General features: G+C 69.4%; 3 protein-coding genes across 4 annotated transcripts in view; 1 reads left to right on the forward strand and 2 right to left on the reverse strand.

The window, feature by feature from the left end:
• The first annotated feature begins 364 nt into the window (after positions 1 to 364).
• Positions 365 to 12,070, forward strand: SMARCC2 (SWI/SNF related, matrix associated, actin dependent regulator of chromatin subfamily c member 2). Its single transcript, XM_037371310.1, has 29 exons — positions 365 to 525; positions 674 to 793; positions 2,464 to 2,549; positions 2,878 to 2,959; positions 3,047 to 3,139; positions 3,239 to 3,308; positions 3,469 to 3,538; positions 3,674 to 3,749; positions 3,838 to 3,969; positions 4,067 to 4,182; positions 4,279 to 4,403; positions 4,510 to 4,569; positions 4,654 to 4,691; positions 4,976 to 5,106; positions 5,204 to 5,275; positions 5,883 to 5,996; positions 6,081 to 6,234; positions 6,369 to 6,461; positions 6,703 to 6,825; positions 6,897 to 6,959; positions 7,042 to 7,300; positions 9,131 to 9,292; positions 9,372 to 9,436; positions 9,534 to 9,663; positions 9,757 to 9,923; positions 10,010 to 10,144; positions 10,242 to 10,560; positions 11,362 to 11,445; positions 11,979 to 12,070. Exons 1-29 carry the CDS (start codon positions 415 to 417, stop codon positions 12,053 to 12,055), a joined length of 3,327 nt encoding a protein of 1,108 aa, XP_037227207.1. The 5' UTR covers positions 365 to 414; the 3' UTR covers positions 12,056 to 12,070.
• A 1,040-nt stretch (positions 12,071 to 13,110) lies between these two features.
• LOC119140226 (myosin light polypeptide 6) lies at positions 13,111 to 17,732 on the reverse strand. 2 transcript variants are annotated; one of them, XM_037371323.1, is made up of 7 exons: positions 17,625 to 17,732; positions 17,303 to 17,330; positions 15,478 to 15,621; positions 15,205 to 15,378; positions 13,902 to 13,979; positions 13,743 to 13,781; positions 13,111 to 13,317 (listed from the first exon to the last, which is right to left on the reverse strand). In XM_037371323.1, exons 1-6 carry the CDS (start codon positions 17,625 to 17,627, stop codon positions 13,753 to 13,755), a joined length of 456 nt encoding a protein of 151 aa, XP_037227220.1. In that variant the 5' UTR covers positions 17,628 to 17,732; the 3' UTR covers positions 13,111 to 13,317; positions 13,743 to 13,752. The 2 variants fall into 2 exon arrangements, with proteins under 2 accessions (XP_037227220.1, XP_037227221.1); XM_037371324.1 differs by lacking the exon at positions 13,743 to 13,781.
• Positions 17,733 to 19,152: 1,420 nt separating this feature from the next.
• The window catches only part of ESYT1 (extended synaptotagmin 1), a 28,058-nt gene continuing 20,742 nt past the window's right edge, over positions 19,153 to 26,468 (reverse strand). Inside the window, exons 39-54 of the mRNA XM_037371277.1 lie at positions 25,890 to 26,039; positions 25,685 to 25,816; positions 24,841 to 25,017; positions 24,568 to 24,650; positions 24,433 to 24,481; positions 24,226 to 24,315; positions 22,883 to 22,978; positions 22,338 to 22,409; positions 22,174 to 22,260; positions 21,591 to 21,737; positions 20,971 to 21,113; positions 20,653 to 20,748; positions 20,449 to 20,580; positions 20,252 to 20,357; positions 20,125 to 20,174; positions 19,153 to 19,578 (exon numbers count right to left, since the gene is read on the reverse strand). Of these exons, the coding sequence (XP_037227174.1) occupies positions 19,545 to 19,578; positions 20,125 to 20,174; positions 20,252 to 20,357; positions 20,449 to 20,580; positions 20,653 to 20,748; positions 20,971 to 21,113; positions 21,591 to 21,737; positions 22,174 to 22,260; positions 22,338 to 22,409; positions 22,883 to 22,978; positions 24,226 to 24,315; positions 24,433 to 24,481; positions 24,568 to 24,650; positions 24,841 to 25,017; positions 25,685 to 25,816; positions 25,890 to 26,039 (1,644 nt within the window). The 3' untranslated portion in view covers positions 19,153 to 19,544. The remainder of the gene's footprint in view (positions 19,579 to 20,124; positions 20,175 to 20,251; positions 20,358 to 20,448; positions 20,581 to 20,652; positions 20,749 to 20,970; positions 21,114 to 21,590; positions 21,738 to 22,173; positions 22,261 to 22,337; positions 22,410 to 22,882; positions 22,979 to 24,225; positions 24,316 to 24,432; positions 24,482 to 24,567; positions 24,651 to 24,840; positions 25,018 to 25,684; positions 25,817 to 25,889; positions 26,040 to 26,468) is intronic.

Consider the following 26,468-nt stretch of genomic DNA (forward strand, 5'->3'; position numbering starts at 1 on the left):
CCCGCCCGCCCACTCTGGCCCGGTGACCTCACAGCGGGACCCCCGCCGCCGCCCCGGGGGCCCCTCGCCGGGCCCCCTGCCCCGCGGGGCGGGGCATCGCGCAGTGCCGGGGCGGAATCGGCAGGGGGCGCTGCGGCCCGGCCGCGCCGGTACCGAGCGGGTAGCGCTGGTGCACATCGCGGGCGGGAGAACGTGGCGCGTCCCGGGGGCGGCAGGGGGCGGTAGAGCGGGGCGGGGCCGGCAGGGGGCGGTAGAGCGGGGCGGGGCCGGCAGGGGGCGGTAGAGGCGCAGGGCGGCGCGGGGCCGGCAGGGGGCGGTAGAGGCGCAGCGCGGCGCGGGGCCGGCAGGGGGCGGTAGAGCGGGCGCGGCGCGGCGCGGCGGGAGGCGGCGGGAGGCGGCCCGGCCCGCTCGAAGATGGCGGTGCGGAAGAAGGACGGCGGCCCCAACGTCAAGTACTACGAGGCCTCGGACACCGTCAGCCAGTTCGACAACGTCCGCCTCTGGCTCGGCAAGAACTACAAGAAGGTAGGCCGCCGCGGCGGGCGGGGGGCGCCGGTGCTGGCCCTCCCCCCCCCCCCACCGGGCCCGGCCTGTCACGGCCCCGCCGCCATCGCCGCCCCCGCCCCCCCGCGGGCCCGGCCCCGGCGGCGGCGCTGACCCCCCGCCCCCGCAGTACATCCAGGCCGAGCCCCCCACCAACAAGTCGCTGTCGAGCCTGGTGGTGCAGCTGCTGCAGTTCCAGGAGGAGGTGTTCGGCAAGCACGTCAGCAACGCGCCCCTCACCAAGCTGCCGGTGAGCCCCCGCCGCACCGGGCACCGGGCACCGGCACTGGGCACCGGGCACTGGGTACCGGCACTGGGCACTGGGCATTAGATACCAGCACTGGGCACCGGGCACCGGCACTGGGCACTGGGTGCCGGCCCTGGGCACTGGGCACCGGCACTGGACACTGGGCACAGGCACTGGGCACTGGGTGCCGGCACTGGGCACTGGGTGCCCGCCCTGGGCACTGGGCACCGGCACTGGACACTGGGCACAGGCACTGGGCACTGGGCACCAGCACTGGGCACTGGGCACCGGCACTGGGCACTGAGCATCGGTCACTGGGTACCAAGCACTGGACACTGGGCACTGGGTACTGAGCATCAGGCACCGGGCACTGGGCACCGGGCACTGGGAATGGGGCACTGGGCACAGGGGGCGCAGGCAGCGGCGGCACAGACAGGGACATGGGGGGCTGGGGGCTGCGCCCCAGTGGGGGCTGCAGCCCAGCAGGACACGGGGACCAAGACCTGAGCAGGGACAGTGCCCCAAAAACGTGGGGACAGCACCCTGGTGACCCAGGGACAGGGCCCCGGTGACCCAGAGATGCACCCAAAGACCTGGGGACAGCACCTTAATGACCCAGGCACAAGGCCCCGAGCAGGGACAGCACCTGATGACCTGGGGACAAGGCCCCAGTGACCCAGAGATGGGCCCCAGAGACCTGGGGACAGCACCCCAATGACCCAGGCATGAGGCCTCAGGCAGGGACAGCACCCAAAGATGGGGGGACAGCACCCCGCTGACCCAGGAACGGGGCCCCGGTGACACGGAGATGCGCCCCTAAGACCTGGGGACAGGGCTGAGCAGGGGGAGTGCCCCACAGACCCAGGGAAAAGGCCCCAAATTGGTGGGGACAAGGCCCTGAGCAAAGACAGCACCCAAAGATGGGGGGACAGCACCCCGATGACCTGGGGACTGAGCCCTGAGCAGGGCCAGCACCCCAAAGACCTGGGGACAAGATGCCGGTGACCCCATACAGCATTCCTGTCACCCAGGGACAGCGCCCGGTGACTGGGAACAGGGCCCCAGTGTCCTGGGGACAGGGCCCGGTGACACTTGGGCACTTGTCCTGCTGGGAACTGTCCCCCGGGCAGGGTCTGTGCCCCAGCAGCCAGGGGACAGTGTCCCCGTAGGGACAGCACCCTGACACTGGGACAGGGCCCCGACCACAGACAGCGTCCCAAGGACTTGGGGACAATGCCTTACGGTCCTGGGGACACCACCCCTGGGACCACAGGACAGTGTCCCAACACAGGGACAGGTCCCCAACTGGGGACGGTGCCCCAGCACTGCAGGGACTGTATCCCCACCCGGGGACAGGGCCCAATGAGGGGATGGCACCCCGACGTGGGGATGGCACCCCGAGGAGGGGACAGCACCCTGATGTGGGGATGGCACCTCGATGTAGGGATAGCACCCAGACGTGGGGGTGGCATCCCGACATGGGGAGGGGGCACCCTGACATGGGGAGGGGGCACCCCGACAAGGGGAGGGGGCACCCCAACAAGGGGATGGCACCCAGACGTGGGGAGGGCACCCAGACATGGGGATGGCACCCTGCCCAGCTCCCTGCCGCACCAGGGTCACAGCCCCCCCCTTGTGCCCCCCCTTCCCCCACCCCTTTCTTCCCGTTACAGATAAAATGCTTCTTGGATTTCAAGGCGGGAGGAGCCCTGTGCCACATCCTGGCAGCAGCCTATAAATTCAAGAGCGACCAAGGATGGTGAGCGCCCGCCTGCGCCCGTCCCGTGGGGGCTGGGGGTCCTGGGAGCAGCAGGGGGACAGGGTGGGGGTCCCGGGGCCAGGGGTGCGGGGGGGGGTCCCCTCCGTGGGAATGCCCTGGGGTGTCCTTGGCCAGGGGCTGCACGGGGGTGGGCTGGTTGTAGGGCTCCCACCTCCATAGCAAGCAAGTGCTGGGGCGTGTCCCCCTGCCCCTGTGGACCCCTGGTGGGGTTCAGGCGCGTGTCCCCCCCCACCCCCCCAGGCTTTGGATGCTGTCGAGGAGACCTGAGCTGTGGCTTTCATGAGAGTCGCTCTTTTCTTCCAATAAGGCGGCGTTTCGATTTCCAGAATCCCTCGCGGATGGACCGCAACGTGGAGATGTTCATGACCATCGAGAAATCCCTGGTGCAGGTAAGAAACGCTGCCCCTGCTCCCCCCACCCCCACCCCGGGACCCCCGAGTCCCCTACCCACTCACCGCTCTACTCTCCTTCCCCAGAACAACTGCCTGGCCCGGCCCAACATCTTCCTGCACCAGGAGATCGAGCCCAAGCTGCTGAGCAAGCTGAAGGACATCGTCAAGAGGCACCAGGTCGGTGGCAGCTCTGGGGGGGGGGGGCACGGGGGGGGGCCCATCCAACGCCTCCTCCCAGCCCTGAGCCCTGGACCTGCTCCCCTACTCTCCTCGCAGGGCACGGTGACCGAGGACAAGAGCAACGCGTCCCACATTGTCTGTCCCGTCCCCGGGAACCTGGAGGAAGGTGGGTGCGAGGGGGAGCCCCTTGCTGTGAGCTCATGGTGAAATGCTGGGGGGTGGGGGGTGGGAGGGGGGGGGCCCGAGCTGCCCTCGGTGTCACGGGCGGCTCTCGGTGGGCCGGTGGGTCCATGCTCAGCACCAGTCCCGCTCCGTGTCTCCCACAGAGGAGTGGGTCCGGCCAGTCATGAAGCGCGACAAGCAGGTCCTGCTGCACTGGGGCTACTACCCCGACAGGTGAGGGGTCCTGGGCAGGGGCTGGGGGGTGCGGCTGAAGCCTGATGGAGCACCCCCCCACCACCACCTCCCATGCCCGTGGGATGCCCACACCGCCGTGCGTGCCACGCTCACCCCATTCCTCTGCACCCACAGCTACGACACCTGGATCCCCGCCAGCGAGATTGAGGCCTCTGTGGAGGACGCCCCGACGCCGGAAAAGCCCCGGAAGGTAACGGGGGTCCCCAGGCTGGGATGGCGGCTGCAGCCCCCTCCCCTGCCCGGCAGCTGCCTGATGTGCCCGCACCCCTGCCGGGCAGGTCCACGCCAAGTGGATCCTGGACACAGACACCTTCAACGAGTGGATGAACGAGGAGGACTACGAGGTGACGGACGAGAAGAGCCCCGTCGCCCGCAGGAAGAAGATCTCGGCCAAGACGCTGACGGATGAGGTCAGAGCGGGGTGGCAAAACCACAGTGGCGGGACGGTGGGGGGGGTCTTGGCTTGGCCATCCCGCTGGGTTTGACCCAGCGCCCCCCCCCCCTCAGGTGAACAGCCCTGACTCGGACCGGCGGGACAAAAAGGGGGGCAACTACAAGAAGCGAAAGCGCTCGCCCTCCCCCTCGCCCACCCCAGAGGCCAAGAAGAAGAACGCGAAGAAGGGGTGAGCCTGGGCTGGGGGGGGCGGCAGGGTCAGATCCAGCACCGGGGCAGGGTCCGGTGGTGACTGGGGCACGGGGGGGGGTCTCTCCTTTTGCAGACCCTCCACCCCCTACAACAAATCCAAGCGGGGGCACCGCGAGGAGGAGCAGGAGGACCTGACCAAGGACATGGATGAGCCCTCACCCGTCCCCAACGTGGAGGAGGTCACCCTGCCCAAGACAGGTCAGGGTCGGGGGGGCCACCAGCCACCCCACGGGGTCCCCCCTGCCACGAGCATGGGCTGGGGGCCCATCCTCAGGGTGCTCAGCGCCGTTTCCCTCCGCTGCAGTCAACACCAAGAAGGACTCGGAGTCTGCGCCTGTCAAGGGCGGCACCATGACGGACCTGGGTGAGTCCAAGCGCTGGGGCCGAGGTCCCCTGGCACCGCGGGGCTGGCGGTGCCCAAAACCGCCCCTGCGCTCCTCTCTTCCAGATGAGCAGGAAGATGAGAGCATGGAGACAGCCGGCAAGGTGAGGTGTGGGGCCGTGCCCCACCCCCCCCCGCAGCCCCCCACTCCTCCAGGGAAATGTTCCCACCCCGGCAGCGGGGTCGCCGTCGCTGGGTGGTCGCCGCTTTATCCCTCTTGTCCCTCACCTGGGCACAAAAATGCCCCTTTCTGCCCTTCCCCTCGCCCTGGGGCTGCAGGTGGCTTTGCCCTGGGCCGCTGGCCTCATCCTGCTCTCGGTGAGGATGAGGAAGGGTACAAAAGCGGGGCTCAGGACCCCCTTGCCCATGCGGCGCTGGTCTCTGGTAGGATGAGGAGGAGAACGGCACCGGGAGCAAGGGGGAGCAGGCCAAGAACCCCGACCTGCACGAGGACAACGTGACGGAGCAGACCCACCACATCATCATCCCCAGCTACGCCGCCTGGTTCGACTACAACAGGTACGGCGCAGCCCAGGAGGGCAACGGTGCTGCGGGGTGCTGGGCAGACGGTGCGGCGGCGCCGTGCCGGGCCCTTCCCGAGCATCTTATCCCGCAGCGTCCACGCCATCGAGCGCCGAGCCCTGCCCGAGTTCTTCAACGGCAAGAATAAATCCAAGACCCCCGAAATGTGAGGCTGAACCCCCTCTCCACCCAGAACTTCCCCAGCCCTCCCAGTGCTGGTGACGCTGTGGCCAGCACTGCTTCCCGGTGCCGGTGGTGCCGTGGCCGGTGCTGCCTCCCGGTGCTGGTGACACCGTGGCTGGTGGTACCTCCCGGTGCCGATGGTGCCAAGGTCGGTTGCTGCCTCCCAGTGCCGGTGGTGCTGTGGCCGGTGCTGCCTCCCGGTGCTGGTGACACCGTGGCTGGTGGTACCTCCCGGTGCCGATGGTGCCAAGGTTGGTTGCTGCCTCCTGGTGCTGGTGACACCGTGGCTGGTGGTACCTCCCGGTGCCGATGGTGCCGAGGTCAGCGCTGCCTCCCGGTGCCGGTGACGCTGTGGCCAGCGCTGCCTCCCGGTGCTGGTGGTGCCGTGGCCAGTGGTACCTCCCAGTCCCGGTGATGCTGTGGCCAGCGCTGCCTCCCGGTGCTGGTGGTGCCGTGGCCAGTGGTACCTCCCAGTCCCGGTGACGCTGTGGCCGGTGCTACCTCCTGGTGCTGGTGGTGCCGTGGCCGGTGCTACCTGCCGGTGCCGGTGGCGCGGTGGCCGGCACTGACGCCTTGCCGCTCTCCCGCAGATACTTGGCGTACCGCAACTTCATGATCGACACGTACCGGCTGAACCCGCAGGAGTACCTGACCTCCACGGCGTGCCGCCGCAACCTGGCCGGCGACGTCTGTGCCATCATGCGGTGGGTCCGGCGCTGGCTGGGCTGGGTGGGGGGTCGTTTTGGCACCCGGGGGACCCGCAGGGTCTGAGCCCTGGCTCTCCGCAGGGTCCACGCGTTCCTGGAGCAGTGGGGCCTCATCAACTACCAGGTGGATGCCGAGAGCCGGCCCACCCCCATGGGCCCCCCGCCGACCTCCCACTTCCATGTGCTGGCCGATACGCCCTCGGGGCTGGTGCCGCTGCAGCCCAAGACCCCCCAGGTGGGTGCGCGGGGGGCGGCCGCTCCTCGCCCAGCCGCGTCCCCCCGCTGCCTTCCCCCGGTCCCCGCGGGGGCCGGGTGCGGGGTTGGGGTGGGGGGGTGGGGGGGATCGCACAGCTTCGATCCGTGCCTCAGGGCCGGCAGAGCGACGGCGACGCCAAGACGGGCCGCAAGAGCAAAGAGATCGAAGACCTCGTCACCGAGACGGTGAAGGGGAAGCCGGAGCTGGTAGGCGGCTCCTTGGGGTCCGTCGCCCCGCCGCTGGCCGAGGAAGGCTCCTTCCCTCCTCCCCCTCGCGCCCCGCATGCCGCCCTGCCCCGGGGAGCAGGGACGCGGGGGGGACACCGTGACGAGATGGGGCACGAAGGCTTCTCTGGGGTAGGGGTGGGGGGCGGGGGGGGGACACACACCGGCGTCGCCACGGCCTGTCCCCTGCGCCGTGTCCCCAGCGCCCCCTCTCCTCCCCCAGCAGCAGACCTCGGCCTCGCAGCAGATGCTGAACTTCCCCGACAAGAGCAAGGAGAAGCCGGCCGACATGCAGAACTTCGGCCTCCGCACCGACATGTACACCAAGAAGAATGTCCCCTCCAAGGTGGGGCACCCCCCGGTCCCCGTCCCCCCACCCCCCGCCCCCCGCCGCTCACCCCTCTCTCCCCCCCACAGAGCAAAGCTGCCGCCAGCGCCACGCGGGAGTGGACGGAGCAGGAGACGCTGCTGCTGCTGGAGGTGAGGAGGGGGTTGGTGGTCCATGGGGAATGGGGGGACGGGACCGCCGGATCCCACCGACGCCCCCCGCTCCGTCCCGCAGGCCCTGGAGATGTACAAGGACGACTGGAACAAGGTGTCGGAGCACGTGGGCAGCCGGACGCAGGATGAGTGCATCCTGCACTTCCTGCGGCTGCCCATCGAGGACCCCTACCTGGAGGACTCGGAGGCGTCGCTGGGGCCGCTGGCCTACCAGCCCATCCCCTTCAGCCAGTCCGGCAACCCCGTCATGAGCACCGTCGCCTTCCTGGCCTCCGTCGTCGACCCCCGCGTCGCCTCCGCCGCCGCCAAGTCGGCTCTGGGTAACGCGGCCCCCGCGGCGTGGTGGGGGCTGGGGGGTGGGGGGGGGGGGCTGGGTCCTGGGGGACAGGGTCTGTGGGGAGGGGTGAGTCCTGTCGCTGCAGGGTGTATCCTATAGGGGCGTGGGGTGAGTCCCACAGGGAGACAGGATGAGCCCTATAGGGATTCTATAGGGAGACAGCGCGAGTCTTATGGGGAGATGGATGGGGACAGTCCAAGTCCCATGGGGAGGTGGGACGAGTGCTATAGGGGGTTCTATAGGGAGTCCATAAGTCCCATGGGGAGGTGGGACGAGTGCTATGGGGGGGTCCTATAGGGAGACAGTCCAAGTGCTATGGGGAGGTGGGATAAGTGCTATAGGGGGTCCTATAGGGAATCCATAAGTCCCATGGGGAGGTGGGCTGAGTCCTATAGGGGGTCCTATAGGGAGAACATACGAGTCCCTATGGGGAGGTGGGATAAGTGCTATAGGGGGTCCTATAGGGAATCCATAAGTCCCATGGGGAGGTGGGATAAGTGCTATAGGGGGTCCTATAGGGAGTCCATAAGTCCCATGGGGAGGTGGGCTGAGTGCTATAGGAGGTTCTATAGGGAGAACATACAAGTCCCTATGGGGAGGTGGGATAAGTGCTATAGGGGGTCCTATAGGGAGTCCATAAGTCCCATGGTGAAGTGGGATAAGTGCTATAGGGGGTTCTATAGGGAGTCCATAAGTCCCATGGGGAGGTGGGATGAGTGCTATAGGGGGTTCTATAGGGAGTCCATAAGTCCCATGGGGAGGTGGGCTGAGTGCTATAGGGGGTCCTATAGGGAGACAGTCCAAGTCCCATGGGGAGGTGGGCTGAGTGCTATAGGGGGTCCTGTAGGGAGACCGTACGAGTCCCTATGGGGAGGTGGGATAAGTGCTATAGGGGTTTCTATAGGGAGACAGTCCAAGTGCTATGGGGAGGTGGGATAAGTGCTATAGGGAAGTCCTACAGGGAGACGGTATGAGTCCTATGGGGAGGTGAGCTGAGTCTATAGGGAAACAGTCCAAGCCCCATGGGGAGGTGGGCTGAGTGCTATAGGGGGTCCTATAGGGAGACAGTCCAAGTGCTATAGGAAAGTGGGTTGAGTGCTATAAGGGGTCCTGGAGGGAGTCCATACAAGTCCCTATGGGGAGGTGGGATAACTGCTATAGGGGGAAGTCCTATAGGGAGACGGTGTGAGTCCTCTGGGGAGGTGGGCTGAGTCTATAGGGAAACAGTCCAAGTCCCATGGGGAGGTGGGCTGAGTGCTATAGGGGGTCCTACAGGGAGCCAGTATGAGTGCTGTGGGGAGGTGGGCTGAGTGCTATAGGGGGTCCTATAGGGAGTCCATACAAGTTCCTATGGGGAGGTGGGATTAGTGCTATAGGGAAGTCCTATAGGGATACAGTATGAGTCCTATGGGGAGGTGGGATAAGTGCTGTAGGGGGTCCTATAGGGAGACAGTCTAAGTCCTATAGGAAAGTGGGCTGAGTGCTATAGGGGGTCCTATAGGGAGTCCATACAAGTCCCTATAGGGAGGTGGGCTGAGTGCTATAGGGAAACAGTCCAAGTCCCATGGGGAGGTGGGCTGAGTGCTGTAGGGATTCCTCTGAGGTGGCAGGATGGCTCTTGTGAGGAGATGGGCTGAGTCCTATAGGGCATTCCATGGCGGGGGGGGGGGGGGTGGGACAAGTCCTGCGGGGTGACAGGATGAGCCCCGTGTGGTGCTGGGACAATGGACGGGGGCCAGACAATGCTGGGGAGCAGGGGCTGACTCGGAGGGGTGCTGGGGCCCTGCTGAGCGCCCGCGGCGCTGCCCCGCAGAGGAGTTCTCCAAGATGAAGGAGGAGGTGCCCACGGCCTTGGTGGAGGCCCATGTCCGCAAGGTGGAGGAGGCGGCCAAGGTGACGGGCAAGGCCGACCCCGCGTTCGGGCTGGAGAGCAGCGGCATCGCCGGCACCGCCTCGGACGAGCCGGAGCGGATAGGTGAGGCGGTGCCGTGTGATGAGTTGGCCGGGCCTGGGGCGGGGGGCAGTGGGGTCTGACCCTGCGCTTGCGTCCCCAGAGGAGAGCGGCACGGAGGAGGCGCGGGCGGAGGCGCAGCCGGCGGAGGAGAAGAAGGAGGCGAAGGTAGCGGCTGGTGCGGGGAGGGGGCGCGGGGACCCGGGGAGGGTGGCTGGTACGGGGGGGGGGGGCTCAAGCGGTCGTGGGGCTGGTGCCTCCCCAGGAGCCCCGGGACGGTGCTGGCGAGGAGGAGGCGAAGGAGAAGCCTGGGGAAGCGCCCAAGAAGGAGGAGGAGAAGGGGAAGGAGGCAGAGGGCGAGAAGGAGCCTGACAAGGGTGATGGCGATGGCACAGGTGAGGGGGGGGGGGGGTCCAGCTGGGCTGGCAGGGGGATGCTGAGCCCCCCACAGCCCTGCCCCGCCATCACTGTCGTCCCCCCCCCCGCAGGGGAGCCGGAGAAGGAGAAGGAGGCAAAGGAGGGGCTGGACGAGGCGCCCAAGGAGCCACCAGAGCCTGAGGCCGAGCGCAAGGCCAAGGTGGAGCGGGACATCGGCGAGGGGAACCTCTCCACCGCCGCTGCCGCCGCCCTGGCCGCTGCTGCCGTGAAGGCCAAGGTGAGGGGCTGGGGTCGGGGCTGGGGGGTGCAGCCCGGGCGTGGGTGCTGACCCCCCCCCCATCCATCCCCATCCCCTCCCCCCAGCACTTGGCGGCAGTGGAGGAACGTAAGATCAAGTCGCTGGTGGCGCTGCTGGTGGAGACGCAGATGAAGAAGCTGGAGATCAAGCTGCGGCACTTCGAGGAGCTGGAGACCATCATGGACCGGGAGCGCGAGGCTGTGAGTGATGGTGGCGGGGAAGGGGGGTGGGGGTGGGGGGCTCCAGGCGCTCACCCCCACTCCAGCATCCTCTGCTGACCCCCCCGTGTCCCCCCAGCTGGAGTACCAGCGGCAGCAGCTGCTGGCGGACCGTCAGGCCTTCCACATGGAGCAGCTGAAGTACGCGGAGATGCGCGCCCGCCAGCAGCACTTCCAGCACCTCCAGCAGCAGCAGCAGCAGCAGCCGCCGCCACTGCCGCCGGGGGCCCAACCTCTGCCCCCCGCCGCCGGTGCCCCCCTGGCCCCCGCCGCCCACCCGCTGGGCGCGCCGCCCGCCCCCGCCATGGTGGCCCCCGCCGAGCCCGTGGGGCAGCCGCTGCCCGGGGCCCCCCCACCGCAGCCGCCCCCGCCGCCGGGCGCCCCGGCCGTCCCGCACGGTGAGTTGGGGTACAGAGGGCTGGGGGGGGGTAAGGGGTGTGGGGGGTCTCAATGCCGGGGGGTACCAAGGGCTGGGGGGGGCTGGGGGAGGGTCTCAATGTTGGGTGCCCTGGATGTCCTGCACAGTGAGGTGGGGTACCAAGGGCTGGGGGGTCTCAATGTCAGGGGTACAGAGGGCTGGGGGGGTAAGGGGGGTGTGTGGGGTCTCAGTGCCGGGGGTACCGAAGGCTGGGGGGGGGTCTCAATGCCGGGGGTACCGAAGGCTGGGGGGGGGTCTCAATGCCGGGTACCCCAGCTGCCCTGCCTGGTGAGGTGGGGTACTGAGGGCTGGGGGGGATGTGGGGTGGGGGGGTCTCAACGCTGGGGATACTGAGGGTGGGGTGGGGTCTCAACGCAGGGGTTCCGAGGGCTGGGGGGGGGTCTCAATGCGGGGGTACCGAGGGCTTGGGGGGATGTGGGGTGGGGGGGTCTCAATGCTGGGGGTACCGAGGGATGGGGGGATGGGGGATGGGGGGTCTCAATGCTGGGGGTACCGAGGGATGGGGGGGATGTGGGATGGGGGGGTCTCAATGCTGGGGGTACCGAGGGCTGGGGGGGGTCTCAATGCGGGGGTACCGAGGGATGGGGGGGATGTGGGATGGGGGGGTCTCAATGCTGGGGGTACCGAGGGCTGGGGGGGTCTCAATGCTGGGTACCCCGGCTGTCCCACCCGGTGAGGTGGGGTACGGAGGGCTGGGGGGGTGAGGGCTGGGGGGGCTCTCAGCGGCAGGGGTCTCGGCGCTGACGCCCCCTCCCCACAGCCCCGGCGCCGTTCCCCGGGCAGCAGCCCCCCCCCCAGAGCCTGGCTGGGAGCCTGGGTGGCAGCGGCCACCCCGCCGTGCCCGGTAATGCGCCCGCCGCCCTGCCCCTGGGCTTGCCTCCATCCGCCATCCCATTGAGCATGGCTAACCCCCCCGGCGACCCCCTCGGCGCCACCTTCCCCGCTAACCCCCCCGCCCTCCCGCTGCATGGGGCCCTGGCCAGCAGCATGCCGTCCGGGGGGCTGCCCCCCCCCCCCCCCCACCCACCCGGCCTGGCCCTGCCGCACCTGGCGGGGGGCTCGGCCGCCGCGCACAGCCCCGCCATCGTGGCCGCCGTGCAGGGAAGCCTCCTTCCCAACCCCGGCCTCCTCGCAGGTGAGACATGGGGGGGGGGGGCTTGGGGGGGGGGGAGGGGGGGCCACCGGGGGGGGGGGAGGGGGGCACCCACCGGGCGCGGCTCAGGGGTGGGGGGGACCCACTCGCGGGCATGGGGCTGGGCCGGGGCGGGGGGGCTCAAGCCTTGCCGGGAGCTGTGGGGCAAGAGGTGCTCGCGCACCCCCTTGCCCCCCCCAGGTGTGACCCCCCCCCCCGCCCCCTTTGCTTTTCTCTCCTTACAGAGCAAGGCCCCCCCCTGCAGACGGACCCCATCGCCCCCAGCCCCAGCACGGCCACCCCTGTCCCCCCCACGCAGTGAGCCCCCCCCCCCCGCCGGGGCTGAGGATGCCGCAGCCCCCCCGCAGTGAGCCCCCCCCCCCGCCGGGGCTGAGGATGCCGCAGCCCCCCCGCAGTGAGCCCCCCCACGCCGGGGCTGAGGATGCCGCAGCCCCCCCAACCCCACCGCCAGCACCGGCCCAGGGAGACCGGCCCCCTCCCCACCCCTGCGAGGCGCCCCAAAGGACTCCCCCCACCACCACCACCCCCGACCCCCCCCCCCCAAGCTTTGGTATTTTTTTATGATTGTCCCAGATTTTATTTAAGTGTCGGTCTCCCCGGGCGGGCCGGGGACCCTGCTCCCCCCCGGCTATTTATGAGACAGCTCCAATCCCACCTGGCACAAGGGCATTTCCCCCCCCCTCCACTCCCCCTCCCCCCCCCCAGCTCCTTCTCAGTTGCCCCCCCCTCCCCCCTTCGTTGGGTTTTTTTTTTGTGTTGTTTTTTTTTTTAAAACCAACAAAAATAAAATTCCAAGTCCCCGGGGTGGGAAGAAACAGCCTCGTGGTGCAGGGTTTGTCTGGGGGGGGATGGGGGGGGTGTCGGGGGGGGGGGGGGGTAGAAGCACGTGGGGGGGCAGTTCTTCGGGGGGACACGGCCGGGGGGGTTTGTCAGAGGGTGGGGGGGCACGGGAAAGGGGGGTTGTCTGGGGGGGGGACAGCATGGGGGGGGAGGGGCACGGGGGGGTTGTCTTGGGGGGGACAGCATGGGGGGGGAGGGGCACAGGGGTTTGTCTTGGGGGGGGAGGGGCACGTGGGGAGCAGTTCTTCGGGGGGACACGGCCGGGGGGGGGTTGTCTTGAGGGGGGGACACAGTATGGGGGACGACAGCCCGAGGCGGGGTGGGGGGTTGTTGGGGATTACACAGGGGGGTTGTCGGGGGCATGGGGGGGGGGTTGTCGGAGGGGGGGTAGCAGGCACAGCATGGGGGGGGTCAGGGATGGCACGGGGAGGTTGTCTGGGGGGGGGGGCGGTCACAGAGGTTTGCCTTTGGGGTGGGGGGGCACGGGGGGGGGCACAGAGGGTCACGGAGCCAGCATCACCTTTCCAACTCTTTATTTGATGCTGTGGAGCAATAATTTAGCCGGTGGGGCTGGGGGCGGGGGGGGGGCGCTGTGGTTGGGGGAGGGGGTGCTTGGTGGCAGGAAAATGAGGGAAAAGGCACAAAACCCCCAGTGGTGGGGGGGGGGGGCGGGGCACGGTGACATGAGGGGTCTTCAGCCGCTCAGCACCATCCGGACCAGCTCTGCGGAGAGAAGGGGGGAGAGTGGGGTGAGGGGGGGGTCCCACTGGGCCCCCCCCAGCCCTCGTCCCGGAGAGAGGCAGGAAAACCAAAGTCAAAGAGGAATCGGCATCGCTGCAGCCCCCGGCTCCTGGGGGGGGGGGCTCCCCGGGACCCCCCCCCCAACACCAGCACCCCCGTCCCAGCCCCAGCACGCAGGGGGGGCTCCATGCAGAGAGGCATGCGGGGGGGGGGGGGGGGGGGGCGGAGAGGGCTGCACCAAGGGCGTAGAGCGCAAACCAGGCGGCCTATTTTTTTTTTTTTTTTTTTTTGCTTTTTCCCTTAATTTAAAAAAAAAAAAAAAAAAGAGACCAGGAGAAAAAACAGGAAGGAAAAAAAATATTGTAAGTAACTGGGGGAGGGGAGCGGGGGGGGGGGGGGAGGCGTACCCCTGCGGCGTCACCCTGACAAGATGTGTCTCACAAACGCTGGGAGGAAGGAAGGAGACATGATGGTCAGGGAGGGAGCGGGGCCGCGGCCGAGCCCCCCCAGGACCCCCCCAGCTCTGCCAGGACCCCCCCCCCCCCGCCCCCCCCCCCGGCCCTCACCTTCGTAGTTGATGCAGCCGTTGCTGTCCTCATGCCCGGCCACCAGCTGCTCCACCTCCTCCTCCGTCATCTTCTCACCTGCGGGACAGGATGTGTCACACCCCCCCCCCCCGTGTCACCCGGGGGCGAGGGGGGATCCCCATGACACTGGGGGGGGTCCCCATGCCTGTGTCACCCTGGGGGTGAGGGGGGGCTCCCAGGAGGGTCCCCAGGTCCATGTCACCCTGGGGTGAGGGGGGGTCCCCATGCCTGTGTCACCCTGGGTGAGGGGGGGTCCCCATGACTCTGGAGGGGGTCCCCCCAGGCCCATGTCACCCAGGGGTGATGGGGGGTCCCCATGCCTGCATCACGCCCAGGCGCGAGGGGGTGTCCCCATGCCTGTGTCACCCTGGGGAGAAGTGGGGAGGGGTCCCCATGTCCGTGTCACCCAGGGACTATGTGGGGGGGGATGCCAGGGTGGTCCTCATGCCTGTGCCACTGCAGGGTGATGCGGGGTGGGGCACACGGGGGGTCCCCAGACCTGCATCACCCTGGGGTGATGGGGGGGGCATGCCAGGGGTCCCCATGCCTGTGCCACCCCAGGGCAATGCCGGGGGGGGAGCACACGGGGGGGGTCCCTGGGCCTATTTCACCCTGGGGTGATGGGGGGGCACATGCTAAAGGGTCCCCATTCCTGTGTCACCCCGGGGACTATGTGTGGCGGCATGTGGGGGGGGGTGTCCTCATGCCTGTGTCACCCCAGGGTGATGGCGGGGGGGGGGGGGGGAAACTGAGGGTCCCCATGTCTGCATCACCCCACGGTGATAGTGGGGCACACCGGCGGTCCCCATGCCTGTGTCATCCTGGGGTGACGGGGGGGGGGGGGGCGGCACACCAGGGGTCCCCAGGCCTGTGTCACCCCAGGGTGGTGGTGGGGCACACTGGGGGGTCCCTGGGCCTGTGTCATCCTGGGGTGATTGGGGGGGGGGGCACACCGGGGGCCCCCATGCCTGCGTTGTCCGGAGGTGATGGGGGGGGACACACACACTGGGGGTCCCATGCCTGTGTCATCCTGGGGTGATGGGGGGGGGGGCACACCAGCAGTCCCCCAGGCCTTGTGGGCCTTTGGAATGGGTGGGGGTCCCGTGGGGCTGGCGGGGGGGGGGGGGTTGCAAGGACCCCGGGGCTGGCTGGGAGCCACCGGGGTCCTAGAGCTGACCAAGCTTTGGGGGCTCTCAGGGATGGCTGGCGGGGGGGGGGGGGGTGGGTCTCCGAGGGCTCGCAGGGATTTGGGAGCCCGGGGAAGGGGGCTCGGGGGTCTCACCGAGGGTGACGAGGACGTGGCGGATCTCGGCCCCCATGACGGTGCCGTTGCCCTCCTTGTCGAAGACCCGCAGCCCCTCCACGTAGTCCTCGAAGCAGCCCTGGTCCTTGTTCTTGGCGATGGTCTGCATCATGGGCAGGAACTGCTCGAAGCTCAGCGTCTTCAGGTTCATCTCTGGGGGGGGGGGGAGGACCCACACCGTGGGAGAAGGCCGGGGGGGGGCCTGGAGGGGGGGCCTGGGGAAGCTGGGGGGGGGGGGGGCTCCCCACTCACCATCGCTCTTGGGGTTGCCCAGCACCTTCATGACCTCGGCGTTGGTGGGGTTCTGCCCCAGCGCCCGCATCACGTCCCCGCACTGGCTGTACAGGATCTTCCCGTCGCCGGTGCGGTCGAAGAGCTGGAACGCCTCCTTGAACTCTGCGGGACCCCCCCCCCCCCCCCGGCGTCAGCGCTGTGGGGACCCCCTGCTGCACCGGGACCCCCCCACCTGCCCCCCCCCCCCCCCGAGGGACCCCGTACTGACAGCCCCTGCCACCAGCATCCCCAGGATGCCATGCCTTGGGGACCCTGCACCTTGGGGACCCCATCACTGCCCCCGAGGACCCTGCAGGATCCAGACACCCCCCCCCCCCCCCCCAAGACCCTTCCTCCCCTCCACGCCGAGGGACCCCACACTGACAGCCCCCACCACCAGCATCCTGGGGACCCCATGCCTTGGGGACCCCATCGCTGCCCCCTGGGGGACCCTGCAGGATCCAGACCCCCCCTCCCCGAGGGACCCCACACTGACGGTCCCCACCACCCGCATCCCCAGGACCCTGCACCTTGGGGACCCCATCACTGCCCCCCAGGACCCTGCAGGATCTGGACACCCCCAGACCACACACCCCCTCCCCCGAGGGACCCTGCACTGACAGCCCCCACCGCCTGCATCCCCGGGACCCCAAACCTTGGGGACCCCATCACTACCCCCCGGGGACCCTGCAGGATCTGGACCTCCCCTCACCCCCAAGGGACCCCTCACTGACGGCTCCCGCCACCTGCAGCCCCGGAACCCCACGCCTGGGGGATCCCATCACCAACCCCACCAGGGACCCTGGAGGATCCGGACCCCCCCGGACGCCCCACAAGGGATCCCTCACTGACTGTCCCCACCACTGACATCCCTGGGACGCCATGCCTTGGGGACCCCATGCCTTGGGGACCCTGCAGGATCCGGATGCCCCCTCCCCAAGGGACCCCTCACTGACGGCCCCCACCACCTGCATCCCAGAGACCTTGCGCCTCGGGGACACCATCACACCCCCCACGGGACCCTGGAGGATCTGGACCCCCCCGGACCCCCTCCAAGGGACCCCTCACTGACTGCCCTCGCCGCCTACACCCCGAGACCTTGCGCCTTGGGGACCCCATCAACACCCCCCGCCCCCCGGGGATACTGCAGGATCCGGACCACCCCCACCACCCCACCCCCGAGGACCTCTCACTGACAGTCCCGGGACCCCGCGCCTTAGGGACCCCCTCACTGCCCACCCCCCCCCCCCGAGGACCCTACAGGATCCGGACCCTCCCCTCCGCACCCCCTCCCCCCCGCCGGTCCCGGGTTTCGGTTTCCGTTCCCCGACGGGATCCGGTTTCCCGGTGGAACCCGACGCCGGCCGGGATGGATGTCGCTGCCACCCCCCCCCACCCCCTCCGCCTCCATCCCGGGAGGGACCGGGGCGTCTCCCGCCCCCCCCCGGGAGGGACCGGGGCGCCCCCCCCCGCAGGAATGCGCGGCCCGGCCCCGCGCTATGCCCATATAAGGGCAAATGGCGCAAAAGGGTGCGCGTCCCGCCCGCCCCGCGGCCCTCCCCGGCGGGTCCTGACATCCCCCCCGCTCTGCCCCGCACCACCCCCCCTCACGGGCCCGACCCCCCCCCGCCGGTACGACCGGCCCCGCCCGGGCCAGACTTTGCCCCGGGAAAGGCCCCGCCCGCGGCCGAGCAGGAAGCGCTGGGGCCGGGCCCGGGCCCGCGGCCGGGCCGGCGGGGGGCCCGGGGGGGTTCGGGGGGAAGTCCGGGGGGGGCGTGCCCGGTGCCCGGTGCCGGTCACTCACCCGCGGTCTGCTCCTCCGAGAAGTCGCACTGCAGGGAGAGCGCGGCGGTCAGCGGGCACCGGCACCAGCCGCGCCGTCGGGGAGCGCGCCCCTCCCCCGCCTTACCGATCCCCCCCCCCACACACACACCTTACCGCCCCCCCCCCCACTCCCGCCCTTACCGACACCCCTCACCCCCGCCTTACCGACACCCCCGGAACTCACTGACCCCCCACCCCCACCTCACCTAGCCCCCGCCCTGCCCCTCCCGCGCATCCCCCCGCCCGCGGCGGCCGGTCCGGGTGCCGGTGCCCGATCCCGGTGCCCGGTCCCGGTGTCGCACCATGGCGGCGGCCGCTCCCGTCCGTGCTCCGCGCTCTGGGCCCCGGGCGGCGCTTTGTACCGCCCGGCGTCACCGGCCGCCCATTGGCCCCGGGCCGGCGCGTCACCGCGCGCTCATTAAGTGATGAATGATGCATGAGGGGGGCGGGGAGAGGCCAGGCCACGCCCCTTCTCCGGCGGGATTTATTTTGTCTAAAGATGGGCAGGGAGCAGGGCCGGGGGGACCCACCGCGGCGGGGGGGGGCCACACACACCCCCACGGGGAACATCCCGGTACCGGCACCCACGGGGCACGGCCCCACGGGGGACACCCCAATGCCCCCCCCAGGGACATCTCCGTAGGGAGCGCCCTGTGACCGCACCCAGTGGGGGCCACCAGGTGGGGACAGCACGGTGGGGACATCCCACAGGCTGACATCCCACCGGGGACACCCCGGTGACCACACTGATGTCCCCAGGGTGGGGACACCACGATGATCATACCCTGTGGTGGCGTCCCACCAGGGACACCATGATGGGGACAGGACGATGGGGGGCATCCCAACAGGGACATGACAATGGGGACAACACAGGACACCCCAGTGACCACACTGATGTCCCTTCCACCACGATGACCATACCCTGTGGTGACAGCCCAGCAGGGACACCACGATGGGGACACTGCAATGGGGGACATGCCAACAGGGTCACCACAGGAGGGACACCCCAGTGACCACACTGATGTCCCCACAGTAGGGACACCATGATGACCATACTCTGTGGTGGCGTCCCACCAGGGACACCACAATGGGGACATGCCACAGGTTGACATCCCAACAGGGACATGACAATGGGGACAACACAGGACACCCCAGTGACCACACTGATGTCCCTTCCACCACGATGACCATACTCTGTGGTGGCGTCCCACCAGGGACACCACAATGGGGACATGCCACAGGTTGACATCCCAACAGGGACATGACAATGGGGACAACACAGGACACCCCAGTGACCACACTGATGTCCCCAGGGTGGGGACACCACGATGACCATACCCTGTAGTGGCACCCTACCAGGGACACCATGATGGGGACAGGACGATGGGGGGCATCCCAACAGGGACATGACAATGGGGACACCACCTATGATGGGGACATCCCAACAGGGACATGACAATGGGGACAACACAGGACACCCCAGTGACCACAGTGATGTCCCCAGGGTGGGGACACCATGATGACCATACTCTGTGGTGGTGTCCCACCAGGGACACCACGATGGGGACATCCCACAAGTCAACATCCCAACAGGGACATGACAATGGGGACACCCTGATGACAGCACCGATGTCCCCAGGCTGGGGACACCACGATGGCCACACCCAGTGGTGGGGGGCACCCCCCTCCCCAATGACCATCCACCATGAGGGACATCAAGCAGGGAGCACCCCCCAAGGGACACCTGTGGCGATATGTCACATGGGGGGGACACACCAGAGACCCCAATGCCCCCCCCCCGACCCCAGGACCACACGAAGCCGCTGCCGTCTCCTCCCTCCTTTATTAGCGGGGGGGGGGACGGGGACGGAGCCCCGGGAAGGCAGGGGGGGGTTGGCGCGGCGGTGGCACGGCGGTGGCACGGCGGTGGCAGCGATGGCAGCGGCTCGAACACAAGCGTCTCCCCCCGGGGGGGGGGGCAGGGGGGGACCCCCCAGGTGGGACCCCCCACGCCAGGAGGCTCCTCGGTGGGCAAAAGGCACGAGGTGCGTAACAGTCTGGGGGGGCGCGGGGGGCCCCCCCGGTGCATCTTTGGTCAGTGGCGAGGCGGGGGGCTGGGGGGGGGCGCAGCAGGAGCAGCCGGGGGGGTTGGACCCCCCCTCGCCCTTCCCGCTGCCCCCAGGCACGGCGGGGACTGGGGGGGCTGGGGGGGGGACCCCGCTCTAGGGGCTGCTCCGCTCATCCCGCAGGTCGTACCTGTGGGGCGAGAGGTGAGGGGGGGCGCGGGGGGGCTGGGGGGGGGCTGGGGGGGGGCGGGGGGGCACACACAGCCTCCCCCCGGGGGACCCACTGGGAGCCACCAGAGACCCATATCACCACCACCCCCAGACAGCCCCCCCCGGCACAGCCCCCCCAGACAGACACACCCCCCCCCCGGGACAGTCCCCCCAGGGAAAGACCCCCACACACAGCCCCCCTAGGACAGCCCCCCCCCGGAACAGTCCCCAGGGACGGCCCCCCCGAACAACACCCCCGGGACAGCGCCCCCTGGCGACAGCCCCCCCAAACAACACCCCCCCGGGACAGCGCCCCCTGGCGACAGCCCCCCCAAACAACACCCCCCGGGACAGCGCCCCCCGGCGACAGCCCCCCGAAATGGCCCCCCCAGGGACGGTCCCCCAGACAGCTCCCCTCAGAACAGCCCCCCAGGCACGGCTTCTCCCAGGTAGCCCCCCGAGATAGCCCCCCCCGGGACAGCCCCCCCTCCCCCCCGGGGAGCCCCCCTGCGACAGCCCCACTCACCAGTGGGTTCCCCCCTCGGATAGATCCACCTGTGCCAGGTCCAGATGGAGCTGGGGGAGAGCAAAGGCTCAGAGGGGGCCCCCAGACCCCCCCAGACCCCCCCGACCCCCCCCCAGAACCCCCCTACCTTCCCCAGCACCTCCTTCTCCCGCGACATGAAGGACACGGTGGATTTGACGTGGGCTTCCAGCTTGCGCCGCGAGGCTTCCTCAAGGGACACGTCCCACTCGAACCTGGGGACACTGGGTTGTACTGGGCAGCACTGGGCGGGTGACCCCCCCACCCCCATCCCATCTCCCTGTGTTGTCCCCCCCCCCCTTCCACCTCTCATTGAAGTCGGGGTTGAGGGTCTTCTTCTGCACGGTGGTCTTCCTCTTGGTGCCGCGGCTGCGGTCGGGCAGCAGCACCAGGGACACGTAGGGGTCCGGCAGCTCCTTCGACACTGCCTTCAGCTTCCTGGGGGGGGGGCACGGCTCAGGGGGGGGGTCCCACCCCCGAGCCCCCCCCCCCCCCTACCGCTGGGCTCACCTGCAGGCGTGGATGATGGCCACCAGCTTGTGCTCGTCGCGGTGGTACCAGAGCGTGAGCTGCAGCCGGCCCAGGGGACCCCCCCCCTCCAGCTGGCTGTGGGGGTTCAGGGTCAGTGCCCCCCCCCCCACACACACACACACACCCGGACCCCCCCCCACTGCGGGGGGGCTCGGCCATGGGCTCCCCAGAGGGGCTCATGCCCGGACCCCCTGTCCCGGCTGGGGGGATGCAGGTGGAGCGGCTGGGGGCTGGGTACACTGGGGGGGTGGGATGCTCCCGGGGGGTGGGTTATGCCCCCCCCTCCCCCAACCCTACCTGTCAGCTGGGGGCAGGCGCTGGCGCAGCCCCCCCGCCCCAGACTCCTCCTCTCCCGGCGCCTCTGCGGGCTGGGGGGCAGCGTCCCCCCCGGCCAGGGACACGCTGCTGGCCCCCTCCTCCACCTGCTGCGACACCAGGACCTGGGGGAGGGGGGGAACGCGTAAGGGAGGGGGGTCTCAGCCCCACAGACCCCCCGCCCCCCCCCATCCCGGCCCCCCCTCCACCTGCTGCAACACCAGGACCTGGGGGGGGAGGTGGGGGGTGAGGGAGGGGGGGTCTCAGCCCCACACATCCCCCATCCTGGCCCCCCCCCCCACCTGCTGCAACACCAGGACCTGGGGGGGGGGTGTGTGTGGGGTGGGGTGGGGGTGAAGGAAGGGGTCTCATCCCCACACACACCCCTCCCCCCCATCCTGCCCCCCGCCTCCACCTCCTGCAACACCAAGACCTGGGGGGTTTGGGGGTGAGGGAGGGGGGTCTCGGCTCTACACGCCCCTGCTGCCCCCCCATCTTGCCCCCCCCCCCAACCTGCTGCAACACCAGGACCTGGGGGGGGGTGGGGGGTGAGGGAGGGGTTCTCGGCCCCCCACCCCCCGCCCCCCCATCCCGGCACTCACCCCCAGCTGCGCCCGCAGCAGGACCTGGCTGCCGGGCCCGCCCCCGGCCAGCGGGAACCAGCCGTCCAGCGCCAGCCCCTCGGAGGCCAGGAGCTGGGGCAGGGGGAGGCTGAGGGCACCCAGGGGCGACCCCCCCTCCTCCTTCACCTGCAGGCACACAAGCTCAGCACCCCAGGATAGGGCCCCCACCGCGGGGCGGGACCCCCACCATGGGGACAGGACCCCCTGCCATGGGGAGGTGAAACCTCACTGTGGGACAGGAACCCCCACCATGAGGATGGGACCCCCACCATGGGGATGGGACCCCCGCCATGGGGATGGGACCCCTGCCATGGGGACAGGTACCCCACTGTGGGACAGGAACCCCCACCATGAGGATGGGACCCCCACCATGAGGACAGGACCCTCACCACGGGGATGGGACCCCCACCATGGGGTTGGGACCCCCACCATGGGGACAGGTACCCCACTGTGGGACAGGAACCCCCACCATGAGGACAGGATCCCCACCACGGGGATGGGACCCCCACCACGGGGACGGGACCCCCACCATGGGGACGGGACCCAGGGATGGGCCAGAGACCTGCAGCTCCAGTGACTCCACATGTGGCCGCTTGATGAGGAAGGAGAAGCCTTCATCCCACACGGGCTCAGTGGTGGGGGCACAGGTCTGAGGGCAGGAGAGCAGGTCAGGGACCCACCTCAGCCCCTCCGGCTTCCCCCCCCCAAGTCCCCCCCATCTCTTACCTTGGTCTTGAATGAGACATCACGCACGGCCAGGCTGGCGAAGGCGGCGGGTGGCTTGGAGCCCTTCCGGAGCTGGGGGGCAGCAGGAGGGGACGATGGGGACAATGGGGCAATGAGGGTGTTGGGGACGATGGGGGCTATGATGGGGGTGACGGGGGCGATGATGGGGTGATGGGGGCGATGACGGGGATGACGATGGGGCAATGGGGGCAATGATGGTGGCGATGGGGGCGATGATAGGGGCGATGGGGGTGATGATGGGGGCAACGGGGACGATGATGGGGGCAACGGGGACGACGGGGGCAATGGAGGTGATGATGGGGGAAATGAGTGCAATGGGGACAATAGAGACAATGGGGGCAATGGGGACGATGGGGGGCAATGGGGGCAATGATGGGGACACCGGGGGCGATTATGGGGGTGATGGGGGCAATGCTGGGGGCGATGGGAGGCAATGAGGGGCAGTGGGGGCGACGGGGGCGATGGGGGACAATGGGGGCGATGTGGGGCAGGGCCAAGGCCCCCGGCGTGGGGCAGCCACTCACCGGCAGGTCGGCAGCTCGGTCCACGAAGACGGAGAGGAGCGCAGCCGAGAGCTCCGCACCACGCGCCGGCTGCAGGAGGCTGTTGGTGTGCAGCACCTGGGGGCACGGGGGGGGGGGGGAGGGTCCCACCGCCGCGGGGGGGCACGGGGGGGACAGGGGGAGGTCAGGGATATGGATCCTGAGAGATGGGAGTGGGGACAGGGATGCACGGGGATGGGGATCCATGGGAACAGGGACCCACAGGGATGGGGATGGGGATGCAGAGGGAGAGGGATCCATGGGGATAGGGATCCATGGGGATAGGGATCCATGGGGATAGGGATCCATGGGGATGGAGAGGGGGAGGGATGGGGATGCACAGGGATAGGGATGGAGATGCAGGGGGACTGGGATGGGGATCCAGAGGAATGGGGACAGGGATGCACAAGTAGAGGGATGGGGACAGGGATGCACGGGGACAGGGATGGGGACGCACAGGGATAGGGACAGAGAGACACAGACATAGGAATGCATGGGGATTAGGGATCGGGATCCACAGGACTAGGGATGGGGATGCAGAGGGGCGGATCGGGATCCACAGGACTAGGGATGGGGATGCAGAGGGATGGATCGGGATCGGGATCCACAGGACTAGGAATGGGGATGCAGAGGGGTGGATCGGGATCCACAGGACTAGGGATGGGGATGCAGAGGGGTGGATCGGGATCGGGATCCACAGGACTAGGGATGGGGATGCAGAGGGGTGGATCGGGATCCATAGGACTAGGGATGGGGATGCAGAGGGGGGATCGGGATCGGGATCCACAGGACTAGGGATGGGATGCAGAGGGTGGATCGGGATCGGGATCCACAGGACTAGGGATGGGATGCAGAGGGGTGGATGGGATCGGGATCCACAGGACTAGGGATGGGGATGCAGAGGGGTGGATCGGGATCGGGATCCACAGGACTAGGGATGGGGATGCAGAGGGGTGGATCGGGATCGGGATCCACAGGACTAGGGATGGGGATGCAGAGGGGTGGATCGGGATCGGGATCCACAGGACTAGGGATGGGGATGCAGAGGGGTGGATCGGGATCCATAGGACTAGGGATGGGGATGCAGAGGGGTGGATCGGGATCGGGATCCACAGGACTAGGGATGGGGATGCAGAGGGGTGGATCGGGATCGGGATCCACAGGACTAGGGATGGGGATGCAGAGGGAGAGGGATGGGGACGCACAGGGACAGGGAAGCACGGGGACTGGGATCCAGAGGGATGGGGACGCACAGGGCTGGGGCTGGGGGGGGGGGGCTAAGGCTCGGAGCCAGCTGTGCCCCCCCCCTCCTGGGGGGCTGTTACCTGCTCGAGGAGGGCGGCGCTGGGGCGGGGGGCCAGGCTCTCCAGCCGCACGTGCAGCCGCCCCGACTTCACGTCCTCCAGGGGCAGCCACTGGCGGGGCAGGGATGGTGGGTGAGACCCCCGGGCACAGCCCCCCGCACACTGCAGCCCCCCACCCCCACTGCAGCCCCCCCGCCCGGCCGCAGCCCCTCTTGGTCCCTCTCCTACCTCATCCACAACGCGCTCACTCAGCACCCGCCTCAGCGGCACCTTGCACCTGGGGGGGTGGGGTGGGGGGTGAGGGCTGGGCTGGGGGGGCTACCCCACAGCCCCCTTCCCCTCCCCGTGCCCCCCAGCACCCACCGGCCCAGGAAATCATCCTTGTCAATGTCCTTGTCGAAGAGGTCGAACTCCACGTCCTGCCCCGGGACGTTGTCCACGATCACCTGGATGGGGGGGGTGGGGGGTTGGTGTCACCAGTGGGGGCCCCCCCGCATACCCCCATCCCCCTCCCATCCCCCTGCCTCGGTTTCCCCTCTGGATGGGAGGAAATGGGACCCCAGCCCACAGCATCCACATCCCCAGGGCCAACGCCTGGGGGGAGGGGGGAGATGAGACACCCCCCCCGCCAGGTACCTCGTAGACCTCGTTCCAGCGGGGGTTCAGGTCCTCCTTGACCACGCGGCTGCGGAAGGTCCTGCCGGCCACGCGCAGCCGGGCGTAGGGGTCGGAGCGGCCCCTCACCACCCCCTTGAAGAAGTTGTCCTTGGCGATGAGGTCCTGGGCCTCCAGCAGGTGGATGCGCAGCATGTGCTGGGACACGGGGACACGCGGCCACTGGCACCGGGGCTGGGGGGCACGGCCGGGCCCAAGACCCTCCCCCAGGAGCCCCCACTCCTTCCCACCCGGGACCCCCCCAGCCTGTCCCCATTCTGCCCCCCAGGACCCCCCATTCCTCCCCCCAGGACTCCCCAGCCTCTACCCATTCTTCCCCCCCAGGACCCCCCTAGCCAGTCCCCATTCTGCCCCCCAGGACCCCCCATTCTTCCCTCCTGGACCCCCCAGCCTCTACCCATTCTGCCCCCCAGGACCCCCCATTCTTCCCCCCAAGCTCCCCCCTAGACGGTCCCCATTCTGCCCACCAGGACCCCTCATTCTTCCCCCCAGGACCCCCCAGTCTGTCCCCACTCTGCCCCCCAGGACCCCCCATTCTGCCCCCCAAGACCCCAAGCCTTCCCCCCAGGACCCTCCCAGCCCCCAAACCCCATTCTGCCCCCCAGGACCCCCCAGCCTGCCCCCTAGAATCCACCCAGCCCCTGAACTCTGTTCTGCCCACCCAGGGTCCCCCCCCAGCCGTATCCCACATCACTCCCTCCCAGCCCCCCAGCTCCCCCCCCCGTTCCCCTCCACAACTCCCCCCCCCCCAAGCCCTCCAGCCTCCTCTGTGATGCCCCCCCGGGCCCCCCCATCCCCTCCCCACCTCGGTGCCAAACTGGGGGTTGGGGCTGGCGTGGGGGGGCCGCTGGGTGCTGCTGGTGCTGGCCAGGGGGTCCGGCTGCCCCAAGATGGTGGGGGGAGACACACCGTTCTCCGGGGCGTCGAGGAAAAGCACCTGCAGGGCTGGGGGTCAGTGGGGGCGGGGGAAGGGCCAGGAGCCCCCCCCCAACTCCCTGACCCCCCCTCACCCGCAGGACCAGCTTCATGTGGAGGCGGCTGCGGGGTCCTGAGTGCTGGAGCTGGAAGGGCTGCGCCAGCGTCAGCCCGGGGGTGTCCAGCAGGCGGGCGAGGGGCAGCGAGAGGGAGCCCAGGCTGCTCTGCCGGGGGTCGTCCTTCACCTGGGGGGGCACGGGGGTCATGGGGGGCCACGGGAAACAGGGGGCACGGGGGGGGTCCATGGAAACCAGGGGCACAGGGAGAACGGGGGTCATGGGCGGCCGCAGGAACTGGGGGCACGGGGGTCATGGGGGGCCACGGGAACTGGGGGCACGGGGTCATGGGGGTCTGCAGGAATGGGGGGCACGGGGTCATGGGGGGCCATGGGAACGGGGGGCACGGGGGCCACGGGGGTCATGGGGGGCCACGGGAGGTCCGTGGGAACCAGGGGCACAGGGGGAACAGGAGTCATGGGGGGCCGCGGGAACTGAGGGCACGGGGGTCATGGGGGGCCGTGGGAACTGGGGGCACAGGGGTCATGGGGGGCCATGGGAACTGGGGCACAGGGGTCATGGGGGGCCACAGGGGTCATGGGGGGCCATGGGAACTGG

This window comes from Falco rusticolus, chromosome 19 (assembly GCF_015220075.1).
Source record: "Falco rusticolus isolate bFalRus1 chromosome 19, bFalRus1.pri, whole genome shotgun sequence".
Classification (NCBI taxonomy): Eukaryota; Metazoa; Chordata; class Aves; order Falconiformes; family Falconidae; genus Falco; species Falco rusticolus.